This window comes from Spinacia oleracea, chromosome 3 (genome assembly GCF_020520425.1).
Source record: "Spinacia oleracea cultivar Varoflay chromosome 3, BTI_SOV_V1, whole genome shotgun sequence".
Classification (NCBI taxonomy): Eukaryota; Viridiplantae; Streptophyta; class Magnoliopsida; order Caryophyllales; family Amaranthaceae; genus Spinacia; species Spinacia oleracea.
The window spans coordinates 5,198,091-5,211,908 of record NC_079489.1 but is presented as its reverse complement, the minus strand read 5'-3'; the positions used below and the strand labels follow the sequence as shown (position 1 = coordinate 5,211,908).

The 13,818-nt window shown below is 39.4% G+C and overlaps 1 protein-coding gene across 2 annotated transcripts; it reads left to right on the top strand.

Moving 5' to 3' along the window:
• Positions 1–1,357: 1,357 nt before the first annotated feature.
• Positions 1,358–13,401, top strand: LOC110783090 (glutamate synthase 1 [NADH], chloroplastic). 2 transcript variants are annotated; one of them, XM_021987383.2, is made up of 22 exons: positions 1,358–2,057; positions 2,188–2,307; positions 2,687–2,800; positions 3,269–3,421; positions 3,582–3,682; positions 3,794–3,890; positions 4,326–4,435; positions 4,638–4,741; positions 4,869–5,048; positions 5,124–5,467; positions 5,554–5,624; positions 5,712–6,181; positions 6,315–7,184; positions 7,386–7,540; positions 7,821–7,982; positions 8,072–9,664; positions 9,845–10,072; positions 10,195–10,463; positions 10,550–10,855; positions 11,241–11,508; positions 11,765–12,022; positions 12,601–13,401. In XM_021987383.2, exons 1-22 carry the CDS (start codon positions 1,671–1,673, stop codon positions 12,880–12,882), a joined length of 6,642 nt encoding a protein of 2,213 aa, XP_021843075.2. In that variant the 5' UTR covers positions 1,358–1,670; the 3' UTR covers positions 12,883–13,401. The 2 variants fall into 2 exon arrangements, with proteins under 2 accessions (XP_021843075.2, XP_021843076.2); XM_021987384.2 differs by lacking the exons at positions 1,358–2,057; positions 2,188–2,307; positions 2,687–2,800; ... (1 more) ...; positions 3,582–3,682; positions 3,794–3,890 and adding an exon at positions 3,955–4,093.
• Positions 13,402–13,818: the final 417 nt, after the last annotated feature.

Below are 13,818 nucleotides of genomic sequence, written 5' to 3'. Positions count from 1 at the left end.
GGTAGTATAACGTGCCGGCACATGTGTATAACGTCATACACTCGATCATACCGTAGCCGATAAAATCAAATACTTACAAATGTCTGGTCATCACAATATATTGTCTCCAAGTACTCCACTTGTTGCCCCTATTTGGAAAATCATGTTACCGTTCATACGGTAAATAGTTGGAGTACTAGAGTACTCAACATCCATCAAAGTCATTCTTTAGATTTGAATTGGTAGTATGAATTTCCCTTAATGAAGTATTAAATTTTACGTCGATAAAGAAAATTGAAAAAAATTACTCATTAAATTTTAAATCGATAAAATTAACGAGGGTGTTTAAATTTTGACAAGAAACGATACGATTTTGATTACCACAATTATCTAACATAATTAATTTTCTTTTTTCATAAGAAATATTGGATAAGCAAGGCTTCAAGGAGGAATCATTGAAGATTTTAATTTTGTTTGTTAGAGCATCTCCAATGGTTGTAGCTAGGGACTTGCTTGCAATTTTTTGAAATTCCAAACTACTAGCTTGACCATTGGAGTTGAAATGATAAATTAGTTTGGCCAAGCGAATTATCTTATTTAAGCTAATTTGCTTGAAAAAACTTGGCCAATGAAATTACATTAAATTAAAATATTAATTGACAAATATGTCTACATTAAATATCAAGCTAATAGTTAACCACTATAGCTGTCAAAAAAAAAATTAACCACTATGATACTAATAAGCTAGATGCGACACGACAAGCTAATTTAGAAATTAGCTTACTGTGGAGATGATCTTAAAAATCGAAAAAGAAATTGGATGTTAATTAATGGAAATAAAATCATAAAGATAAAATGAAAATATTCCCACAATATCCTTGATTTACTTCTATGTTTATCCACAATTACAGCTGTAATTTACATTTTTGTTTTTTACTTTTTTGGATATCAAATTAACAATTATAGTTACATTAATTACTCCCAATCAGTAAAAGATAAATCCCAAATTAACTGCTTTGACGAGCCGCATCGCTTCGGACCCAAACCGAGTGGCGGCGTCTTTCAACAGAATAACTATAAAACCCTTTCCCACTTTACTCATTGTAGGTTAACTGGGAAACTCCTCCTGCTTTAAATGACCATTTTACCCCCACTCAGTTAAATCTTAAATTCTTCATCCTAATCGGCTGTCGCGTGCCGCATAAGGTCACTTCTCCACGTGGCATCCCGACACCCAATTTCTTCCTGTCACGTCGATCGTGGTCCCCACTTTCCCCTCTTTTATTTATTTACTTTTTCCTCTTTATTAAAAAATTAAATAAAGAAATGAGAATTTGAGCCTAACACACTCTCATCCTTCTATAAAATGACCACACAACGCAGCTTAAGGAGACGCTTTCATCTGTTTTACATTTTCTCTCTCCTGTAAATTTTTCTCTCTTCTTCTCGCGGAAATCCGCCATTGCCGTGGAGGAGGAGACCTTCAATCAACTTCTCTCTCACCTTTTGTCTCTGTAATACTGCCGTATAACGACGCTGTTTCGCCGCTTAATCATCGGAAATCCTGACGCTTTTGTGATTAATATAATATTTTTGTTTATATAATTATAACGACGATAAATTAAATTGAAACAACCGATCTAAAAAATCAAGCGGAAAAATTCGATAAATTTTCTGAAAGATTTGACGACATGTCGGTTGCAGCTGGGGTAGGTTCGGTATTAAACCTCCGAAGCAAAGTAGGTTCGGAGAGCTTCACCAGCAACAAGCAGACACAAAACCATGGCGGACTTGCGGTGGTGCCACCGCAGTTGTGTAGCTTCGGGAAGAGAAGCTCCCGGAGCTATGCGGTTCGTAGGTCAGAAGCCAAGATCTGCGAGAGCAAATTCTTCGGCAATAGATTAAGATCCGAGAGACTACGCCCGTTGGTTCGGGACCCGAACGCCAGGTTCGTTATTCAATCCGCATTATCTCAGGTTCCGGAGCAGCCTCTCGGGTTATACGACCCGAAATATGACAAGGATTCTTGTGGTGTCGGTTTCGTTGCTGAACTTTCCGGCGAAAACAGCCGTAAAACGGTGCGAATTTATATTTTCCCTATTTTATTCTAGGTTTAGTTTGTTACAAGACGATTTTAATTTGGAATGAATGAAATAATTAATTAATTAATTCACTAATTAATTAAATTTGTTGGATGAATGAATGAAGGTGACGGATGCAGTGGAAATGTTAGTGAGGATGGCGCACAGAGGTGCGTGTGGTTGTGAGACAAATACTGGTGATGGTGCCGGTATTCTTGTCGGTCTTCCTCATGATTTCTTCACAGAGGTTTGTTAATTTACATTAAATTAAAATTTCCTGTTAAATTTCCCTTAAATCTGTACTAATTATTGCTTCTGAGATTTATCAACTTTCAGCTCATTTCAGTAATTCACCAGCATTACACTTGATTATTTTTACAATTTTACATGTATCTATATTCGTAATATGAAAATTTATTCACCAATTTTTATAAGCAATTTTTGATGCTAAGCAGGGAAAATAATTATGAGCGAGTATTTGTTTTGTAATTGTATTTGGAAATTAAATATTAGGGGTTTTAGAAATTGATGATTTCTTTTATTGTACGTAATGTGTAAATAAAGAATATGAATATTTATGTTATTTTCGGATGGTCATTTTCTGAAGATAATATGAATTGACTCAGGTGACAAAGGATCTTGGATTTGAATTGCCAGCTCTAGGGAAATATGCAGTTGGGATGTTTTTCTTGCCTACTTCTGAGAGTAGAAGGGAAGAAAGCAAGAATGTGTTTACTAAGGTAATTTTTTATTTGATTTCATTGGATTCTGTTTTTTGTTTTATGATCTTTTTTCAACTTTTTGTAGAAAGTAAATACACGTGACTAAATATTTAGTGGTAGTAATAATGTCATGTTCTTCTTGTGTTTTTGGTCTTTCAAAAATCAAAAGTGAATATTTTTGTTCCAAAAGAATCCAAAAGAATCAGTTTATAGTTGGTTAAACAGTTGAATATATCAGTCATAAAGATTATGGGCAGTTTTTGTTTATTAGTTATGGGTTTACTTTGATTATCTTGCTGTAAGATATTTCTTTTCATCTCGAGCACCTGTGTTGGATGAGTTGACGCTTCGTTTTGGACGGAAAAGATGCAAAAATTCTATGCAGTATTATGGTCGAGTCTGACACCTTGTCACTAACCTACTCTGTTTGAGCAACAAAGTTCTAGATCTTATGAGTTGATGGCTGAATTTTATCTCGTCTTTTAGGTTGCTGAATCACTTGGGCATACAGTCCTCGGATGGCGCTCTGTCCCAACTGACAACTCAGGACTGGGTAAGTCTGCTGTACAGACTGAACCAGTGGTCGAGCAGGTGTTTCTTACACCAACTCCTCGATCAAAAGCAGACCTTGAACAGCAGGTAGGTTTCGAAGTTTCTGAAACTTGCGTCTTGCTGCGTTAGTATTACTATGCTATGCTGATTATCATTTAGAAGATGTGGATTTTGAAAGTAGCTACTTGTAAATAGCTAAGATTTGAGCTTTTTGTTACAATTTATACTTACTTTGGTTTTCTGACAGATGTACATATTAAGGAGGGTATCAATGGTAGCAATCAGAGCTGCTTTGAACCTACAACACGGTGGTGTTAAAGACTTCTATATATGTTCTCTGTCCTCAAGGTTCCGCATCTTGAACTCTATAGTTTGTTTAAATTTGGTACTTTCTGATTCTGATATGGTGTCATATTTCGATGTTGGTTATTTCTGAAGTTTGGTGCTTGATTGTTGCAGGACAATTGTTTACAAAGGCCAGTTGAAACCTTCTCAACTGAAGGAGTACTATTATTGGGACCTTGGCAATGAAAGGTTTACGAGCTACATGGCCCTGGTAAATATATTTTCTATTCACTTGCATCTTTATTTGCTAACTTATATTTCAACAACCAGAAGCATGGGAACTACGGGTAACTGGAGGTGCAAGGTTGAGGAATGACTTCTGAGGCATTGAAGTATGAATGATCTCTTAAGTTCTTCCACTCCTTGATTACTGTTTGTGTTTGGATTGCTCGATTGGATGCATTGGGTGCCTTGGTAAGGAACTCATTAAATCATCTTTGCAGAACCTTGGTGATGTTGCTCTCTGTGATGTTCTTGAGGAGAGATTGAAAAGAAAATATGTGTCGAGGTAGTTTAGGGAGTCCAAGTTGTTGCACTGGAAAGTACCCTTATGAATGGTCCCTTCTAACATAAAATTCACAATATGTACAATGTATATGATTAGAGGATTTCTCAGACTGAAAATTCCGGGACTCATTCTGTGCAGGTGCATTCTCGCTTCTCCACCAACACATTTCCAAGCTGGGATCGTGCTCAGCCTATGCGTGTATTGGGTCATAATGGGGAGATCAACACTCTTCGTGGCAATGTTAATTGGTAAGTTAACCAATTCTGATCAAACTAAATTGACCATTCTGGGGATATGTTTGCCTAATCTTGACTGTCTTCACTCGTACTATAGAAGTATTCAAGTGTGTTAGTACTAGTTCCTTAGCACTTTGTGCAAGGCGTTCACATGCATTGTTAGCATAAGCCATTTCAGCCTTCTGACAGTTTGTTCTTAAAATATCTTTCCCAGGATGCGTGCTCGTGAAGGTCTGCTTAAGTGCAAGGAACTCGGTCTGTCAAAAAACGAAATGAAAAAGCTTTTGCCTATTGTGGATGCCAGTTCTTCTGATTCAGGTGATTTTAGCACTCTCAGAAATCTTCAGCTATGAGCTATGCTAGACTTGGCATTTATTTCTTCAAGTTCTTTGGATGAGCTGGTGGCTTATATAAATGATCTTCTACTGTTGTGTTGCTATTTCAGGGGCCTTTGATGGCGTTCTTGAACTCTTGGTTCGTGCTGGTAGAACTATCCCTGAAGCTGTCATGATGATGATTCCTGAAGCATGGCAGAATGACAAGAATATGGATCCTAAACGGAAGGGATTCTACGAGTACCTTTCGGCGCTGATGGAACCATGGGACGGGCCAGCTCTTATAACTTGTAAGTTTCTTTTCCTATCTCTTTGCTACTAAAAATTTTGTACTAGTTTCCGGGCTGACATTGGTTTCCTTGCAGTCACTGATGGTCGATACCTTGGAGCAACATTGGACCGAAATGGATTACGTCCTGGACGTTTCTATATAACTCACAGTGGACGAGTCATAATGGCAAGTGAGGTTGGAGTTGTCGATATTGCACCGGAAGACGTTTCCAAGAAAGGGCGTTTGAACCCTGGTATGATGCTTTTGGTTGATTTTGATAAGCACATTGTTGTGGATGATGAGGCCTTAAAGAAGCAATATTCACTTGCTCGGCCATATGGGGAGTGGCTGAAAAGGCAGAAGTTAGTCTTGAAGGACATAGTTGATTCTGTGGCTGAGGCAGAGAGGGTTGCTCCTGCTATTTCTGGAGCAATGCCCGTAAGTATAGTTATTAATGTTATTATGATTAAGAACATTGTTATTATTAAGATTATCTGACGGGGTTCTGTTTTCGTGTATTATAGGTATCCAACCAGGATGAAGACATGCAGAACATGGGTATTCATGGTTTGCTAGCACCATTGAAGGCTTTTGGGTAAGTATCATTACTCACTACTCCTGAAACATGTTTGTTCTATTTTTCTTGCTGCGTTAACAACTTAACTTGAGGTCTATTTTATAGGTATTCTGTTGAAGCCTTGGAAATGCTGTTGATTCCCATGGCAAAGGATGCCACTGAGGCCCTTGGTTCCATGGGAAATGATACTCCCTTGGCCGTGATGTCAAACAGAGAGAAACTCACTTTCCAGTACTTCAAGCAGCTTTTTGCTCAAGTCACAAACCCTCCCATTGATCCTATCAGGGAGAAGATTGTGACATCCATGGAGTGCATGATTGGTCCTGAAGGTGATCTCACAGAAATGACCGAGGAGCAGTGCCATCGTCTCTCATTGAAGGGGCCTCTTTTATCTATTGAAGAAATGGAAGCTGTTAAAAAGATGGACTACAGAGGTTGGCGTAGCAAGGTAATTGATATCACTTATCCCAAGACCCTGGGCAGGAAAGGCTTGGAGCAGACGTTGGACAGGATCTGTGCTGAAGCAAGGGATGCAATAAAGGAGGGTTACACAGTGTTGGTGCTTTCTGACCGAGGTATGTCTAACGTCTCTCTTTTTCATTATTTTTCCTGTCCAAATGATTAAAAAGAAAAGAAAAGGTTTATTTTCACAAATTCCGTGATGTGACTAATCTCTTTATCTGTCCTTCCTTTCTTTCTCTTTTGCAGCTTTCTCGCCAAGTAGAGTGGCAGTGAGCTCTCTATTGGCTGTAGGTGCCGTTCATCAGCATTTAGTTAAGACGCTTGAACGCACTCGTGTTGGTCTGATAATTGAATCCGCAGAGCCACGTGAGGTGCATCATTTCTGTACCCTGGTTGGTTTTGGAGTGGATGCAATTTGTCCTTACTTGGCCGTTGAAACCATATGGAGGCTGCAAGTAGATGGAAAGATCCCACCCCGATCAACTGGCGAGTTCCGCTCAAAAGAGGAGCTCGTTAAGAGGTACTTCAAAGCAAGCAACTACGGAATGATGAAAGTTCTTGCAAAGATGGGAATATCCACCTTGGCATCATACAAGGGAGCTCAGATCTTTGAAGCTGTTGGTCTTTCTTCAGAAGTCATAGAGAGGTGTTTCACTGGAACTGCAAGTAGAGTTGAAGGTGCAACTTTTGAAATGTTGGCTTCTGATGCACTTAAACTTCACGAGATGGCATTTCCAAGGCGAGCTCTTCCGGTTGGAAGCGCAGAATCATTGGCACTGCCTAATCCAGGGGATTATCACTGGAGGAAAGATGGTGAGCTTCATCTCAATGACCCCCTTGCAATGGCCAAGTTACAGGAAGCTGCTAAGTCTAACAGTGTTGGAGCTTACAAAGAATATTCCAAACGTATTAATGAGCTGAATAAGTCCAGCAATCTAAGAGGGCTTTTGAAGTTCAAGGAGGTGAATGAGAAAGTTCCATTGGAAGAGGTAGAACCTGTGAGTGAGATTGTGAAAAGGTTCTGCACCGGTGCCATGAGCTATGGATCAATTTCCCTGGAGGCTCACTCTGCTCTAGCTATTGCTATGAACAAGTTGGGAGGAAAATCAAACACAGGTATGTGGTGGCTGATTGCGGTCTGTCTATGCAATTTAACTATGTAGCATGGAAACGGCACGAGATTTGGAAATGGGGTAACCTCAAATCCCAGAAGTTTCCATGCTTCTTAGCTGTCTGATTCTAATTGCTGAAGTCTACAGTATCATCAAGTTTATCTTTATCTTTCATAAATTTTCTGACAATGAAGTTATTGTATAGGTGAGGGAGGTGAGAATCCATCACGTTTGGAGCCTCTCTCAGATGGTTCGAGGAATCCCAAACGGAGTGCTATTAAGCAGGTGGCAAGTGGAAGATTTGGTGTTTCCAGTTACTATTTAACCAATGCTGATGAGATACAAATTAAGATGGCTCAGGTATGATATGGCTTTAGAAATTGGAGTATTTTTCCCAGATGTGTTTTTTGAACTACATCTATAGCTCAAACCCCTGCATTCTTTAGGAATGGAGGCTTCCTCTTGTTTATGAATTTATGTTTATGGACAGATGATGCAGTGTCTGCAAAGCACCCATGGGTGACTTTGTGTCTTTAACTTGTACCTACATGTTAACTGTGGTGAGAAAAACTTTTATGCTTAATTTGTTTACTTGTTGTGGATCCTTTTTAGCTAAGTTATGTGGTATTTCCTCATTTAGGGTGCTAAGCCTGGTGAAGGAGGTGAGCTCCCTGGTCATAAGGTGATTGGAGATATTGCTGTAACCAGAAACTCCACAGCTGGTGTTGGACTTATTAGCCCTCCTCCTCATCACGACATTTATTCAATTGAGGACCTTGCACAACTAATTCATGACTTGAAGGTATATTTGTACACGACACTTTATGGACTTGTTTAGTTGCATTATTTGAATTACACAGATGTTCTGACGTGTTCTTTATTATATTTTAGAATGCCAACCCGTCAGCCCGTGTCAGTGTTAAACTTGTGTCTGAAGCTGGTGTCGGTGTGATTGCTGCTGGGGTTGTCAAGGGGCATGCAGACCATGTTTTGATCTCTGGACATGACGGTGGTACTGGAGCTTCTCGATGGACGGGCATAAAGAATGCCGGGCTTCCTTGGGAGCTTGGTTTGGCTGAGACCCATCAAACTCTTGTTGCAAATGACCTTAGAGGCCGTACAGTTCTTCAAACGGACGGTCAACTGAAAACCGGAAGGGATGTGGCAATTGCAGCTCTTCTTGGAGCTGAAGAGTTTGGTTTCAGCACTGCTCCCCTCATCACACTCGGGTGCATAATGATGAGGAAGTGCCATAAGAACACCTGTCCAGTAGGCATTGCTACACAGGATCCTGTTCTTCGAGCAAAGTTTGCTGGTGAGCCTGAGCATGTAATCAATTTCTTCTTCATGCTAGCAGAGGAGGTCCGGGAAATCATGTCTCAGCTTGGGTTCAGGAAGCTTGATGAGATGGTTGGGCGTTCAGATATGCTTGAAGTTGACGAAGTAGTGACAAACAGCAATGAGAAGCTGAAGAACATTGATCTCTCTCTTTTGCTTAGACCAGCTGCCACCATCCGTCCAGGTGCTGCCCAACGCTGTGTCCAGAAACAGGATCATGGGTTGGACATGGCCTTGGATAAAGAATTGATTGAACGTTCAAAGGCTGCCCTCGAAAAAGCTCTCCCTGTATACATTGAAACCCCTATTCGGAATGTAAACCGTGCAGTTGGAACTATGCTTAGTCATGAGGTGACAAAAAGGTACCACTTGGAAGGACTCCCTACAGACACCATCCACATTAAGTTCAATGGAAGCGCGGGCCAGAGTCTTGGAGCTTTCCTTTGCCCTGGTGTTACATTAGAGCTTGAAGGTGACAGCAATGACTATGTCGGGAAAGGATTATCGGGTGGCAAAATTGTTGTGTACCCTCCAAGCACTAGTGGCTTTGATCCAAAAGAGAACATTGTAATTGGCAATGTTGCTCTTTACGGAGCAACCTGCGGAGAAGCATACTTTAATGGCATGGCAGCAGAAAGATTTTGTGTGCGTAATTCAGGGGCTAAGGCTGTTGTAGAAGGCGTTGGGGATCATGGTTGTGAGTACATGACGGGTGGAACTGTGGTGGTATTAGGCAAAACTGGCCGCAACTTTGCTGCGGGTATGAGTGGTGGTATAGCATATGTTCTTGACGTGGATGGGAAATTCCATTCTCGATGCAATCCCGAGTTAGTAGATCTTGATAAAGTTGAGGAAGAAGAGGATATGACAACTCTAAGAATGATGATTCAGCAGCATCAACGTCATACAAGAAGCAAGCTAGCTCAGGAAGTGCTTGCAAATTTTGACAATCTGTTGCCCAAGTTTATTAAGGTCTTCCCTAGAGACTACAAGCGGGTACTTGCAAGCATGAAAACCGATGAAGCAGCCCAGGAGTCTGGTAAAGGGTCCGATGAGGAAAAAGATGAAATTGAGGTGATGGAAAAAGATGCATTTGAAGAATTAAAGAAAATGTCAGCTTCTGCTTTGAAAGAGCAAGCCAGCCAGGTATATCATCTATGTGTTTTAATCTAACTAGTTTTTAGTCCGTGCAACACGGTTATATGTTTTTATCCAAGAAATGGACACGTGGCATGCAGACATTGTGTTTTAAAATATTAGTATAGATTTGTCTTAATGAATTTCATGGATAATGTGGGGTTGAATGTGACATTTATGGTCATGCAGGAAGAGGAGGAAGAAGAGGTAGTAGAAGAGTTCAAGCGTCCTTCTCGTGTTGCTAATGCTCAAAAACATCGTGGTTTTGTTGCATATGAGCGTGAGGGGATTCAGTATCGTGATCCTACTACCAGGATGAAAGACTATAATGAGGTTATGGATGAAAAAAGACCCGCCCCCTTGTTGAAAACACAAGCTGCTCGGTGCATGGATTGTGGTACTCCATTTTGCCATCAGGTAAGTGTAATTGATTCAATTTGTATTAATTAATACATGCGCATTTGTATATTTCACATATCGATGTTGGAGGCTTAGTATTCTTATTGTGAGATTTTTCTTTTATCTTTTTTGATTTGCAGGATAACACCGGGTGCCCACTTGGAAATAAAATTCCGGAGTTCAACGAATTAGTTTACCAGAATAGGTGGCGTGAAGCTCTGGATCGACTCTTGGAAACAAATAACTTTCCGGAGTTCACTGGTAGAGTTTGTCCAGCCCCTTGTGAGGGTTCCTGTGTTCTTGGCATTATTGAGGATCCCGTCTCAATCAAAACCATTGAATGTTCAATTATAGACAAGGCCTTTGAGGAAGGATGGATGGTTCCAAGGCCTCCACAGAAACGAACTGGGTATAATACTAATACATGTATATTATTTAATTTGAAAATTTAACTCATAAATTTAGGTCTGATGGATTCCATATTTATGATATCAGGAAAAGTGTTGCTATAGTTGGGAGCGGACCTTCTGGCTTGGCTGCTGCTGATCAGCTAAACAAAATGGGTCATCTTGTGACCGTTTATGAGCGCTCTGATAGAATTGGAGGGCTTATGATGTATGGAGTGCCCAACATGAAGACTGACAAAATCAATGTTGTTCAACGGCGTGTGAATCTCATGGCCGAGGAAGGTATTCAATTTGTAGTGAATGCAAATGTTGGAAAGGATCCAGAATATTCCCTTGAACAGCTTAAGAAGGAAAATGATGCCATTGTGTTGGCTGTTGGGGCTACAAAACCAAGGTAAACTACAGCAAAAAGTTGCAACTATCGTATTAATAACTCCATTTCAAAATGATCTTTACACTTTCCGTTTTAGTCCATTTCTTAAAGTTTTTTACACTTAGCTTTATTCTATTTTTGGACATGGAAATTTACTACCTTACCCTCCTTACTCCACAATATTTACAATTTTTCACTCACTTCATTTTTTTTTCTTACATCCATCCACCTTTCTACACATTGCTCTTACTTTATTCATATTTTATTATATTCAACCAACTTTTCTACTTCTGTCTTAATATTTGTGCAAATAGTAACCGTAAAGATCTTTATGAAATGGAGGCAGTATTTCTTTGTATGGCCTGGAGTTAAGACATGACTGCAACTTGTATTTTGGTTGTTGCAGAGATCTTCCAATTGAAGGGCGGGACTTGTCGGGAATCCATTTTGCTATGGAGTTCTTACATGCAAATACTAAGAGCTTACTTGACAGTAATCTAGAAGATGGTCAGTATATCTCTGCAAAAGGCAAGAAGGTTGTGGTCATTGGTGGAGGTGACACAGGCACAGATTGCATTGGTACATCTATTCGACATGGCTGTACTAATGTCACTAACCTTGAACTTCTTCCACAACCACCAAATACAAGAGCTCCCGGCAACCCTTGGCCACAGGTTGAGCTTTCCCTTCTGTCTTTTTCTTAATTTTTTTAAGAACTTGCCAAATTTCTTCATTCTTGTTTATTACTTTGCGGATACTCGTCCATAGGTCAAAACGGATATGTAATTATTGGAATAATTGGAGACTCAAATGATGGATATGCAAGCATGATAACTTATATGCTGTTATTTGTGTTCTTGTAAACATAAATACATAGGTGTTCCAAATATTGTAAGATTATCTAATCAGTTCATTCTTGGTTTTATGCAGTGGCCTCGTGTTTTCCGAGTTGATTATGGACACCAGGAAGCTGCCGCCAAGTTTGGGAAAGACCCTAGGTCTTACGAGGTTCTCACGAAGCGTTTTGTTGGTGATGAGAATGGCAAGCTAAAAGGTCTTGAGTTGGTACATGTCATGTGGGAGAAAGATGCCAGTGGAAAGTTCCAATTCAAGGAAGTTGAAGGATCTCTAGAGTACATTGAAGCAGATTTAGTACTTCTTGCTATGGGATTCCTAGGCCCTGAAGCTGTAAGTATTTTGAATTTCTCATACCAAATGAATGTTTCGTACTTCCTCTGTTTTTTAAGTTGACACAATTCTTTTATCATGTTTGCCAATGCAATATTTCAATCATTACTATCTGTAATTATCCATGGGTAAAATTTATAGAAAGTTGATGTTATAAATACATTGAGATGATTATAACAAGACTCCACATGTGTTGAAATTATAATAGAGATAGAGAGAGGGGTAAGGAATGTAGCAAAATTACATTATTATTTCATTCAATCCAATTAATCAAATTAATTAAGTTATATCAAAATACCTTCCGTAGCCCGTAGGAACATACTACGTTGCTAGAATGTGGAATAACCCTAAACCCTAAGCTATAATGTGGATAATCAAATTAAATTATATGAATATTGTCAAAAGTCAAATTGTGTCAGCTAATATTATTATTTTCTTGGGGAGGGTGCTTATTGAAGCTCTTAGTTTGGTTAGGAGCTCATGATGTTCAATACTTCGTATATCTAATGTAACATTCTCAAATATTAACTGTAAAAATGTGGTGGCTTACCTTTTCGTTGCTGTTTGCTCTCCTTCAGAACGTGGCAGACAAACTTGGTGTGGAGAAAGACAGCCGGTCAAACTTCAAGGCTGACTATGGTCGGTTTTCAACCAACGTCGAGGGTGTATTTGCCGCTGGTGACTGTAGGCGAGGCCAATCCTTGGTGGTGTGGGCTATCTCCGAGGGCAGGCAAGCTGCTTCACAAGTTGACAGATTTCTCATGGCAGAAGAAAACGAGGCTGCTGCTGCTGACTCTCCATTAGAAGAAGCTTCCGGAAAGAGGCAGCAGGAGAGCGACAAACGCACCGTGATGACTTAAATTGTGGTAATGGTTGATTCTTTTCTTGATGCCTGAAACAGGCGGCGATTTCAGAAGAGCTTTCGCGATTTTGCTTCTACGCAGTAATGTGAGAGGAAATCTAGAAGAATTGGTTTGGTTGGTTAATGACCAACCAAGTTTCTTGTGGCTAGTAGTAATAAGTAGAAAAATGTGGTCGTATTTATTTTCCTTTGCCACATTTTTGTTTATATTATGAAGTGTGCTGTGCCAAAATGGCGTTATCGGGTGGTAAACTAATGGGGGCTTAGATAGAACAATGTACAGTTTTGTTTGAAAGCTATATATATGAGAAGCTTTTGGAATGTAGTCGCTAAAGCGAAGCTGTTTAGAGCTGGATATTTTGAATGCCAGGTTGAAGTTGAAGCACGAATGTGAGATTTTTTTTTCCCACCTGAAAATTCAATCTTGTCCAGTTATATTTGTTAGAATCTGAGGCTATGGTTGTATCATTTGTCAGTAATCAGCATTATGTTATTATATGCACTTCCTATTCTGATTTTTCTGCCTGTCTTTCTATTTTTCTCGCGATTTTTTCCTTTCTGTAACACTCTGTAACTGTGGTGCTTGAACTACACGGGCATTGGTACTTGTAGATGTAATAAGAGGTTGCAAATTGCACATTTGTTCCATTTCCTGGTAAAATTTGGATTAGATAATTTTCTAGTGTATTGCCAATAACATATCAATTTTAGTCATTCTTTTCCTGGTAAAATTTGGGTTAGATCATATTCGAGTCAATTGCCAATAACATATCAATTTTAATCTTCTTTTTCCTGGTAAAATTTGATTTAGATCATATTCTAGTCTTTTTCCAAAAACAAACCGATTTTAATCATATAACATTTCGGATTCATGGCAATATTGGTTGTAATGCCTAGAGGGTTGGAGTATAATGCGGTTCTAAGTTCTAACTCT

What these genes read in the sequence shown, in the direction of transcription:
- LOC110783090 (XM_021987383.2), top strand. Translation starts at nt 1,671, where the DNA reads ATGTCGGTTGCAGCTGGGGTAGGTTCGGTATTAAACCTCCGAAGCAAA. An exon ending in GCAAGAATGTGTTTACTAAG is followed by an intron (nt 2,801 to 3,268) that starts GTAATTTTTTAT and finishes CTCGTCTTTTAG; the next exon opens with GTTGCTGAATCACTTGGGCA. An exon ending in TTACGAGCTACATGGCCCTG is followed by an intron (nt 3,891 to 4,325) that starts GTAAATATATTT and finishes CATTCTGTGCAG; the next exon opens with GTGCATTCTCGCTTCTCCAC.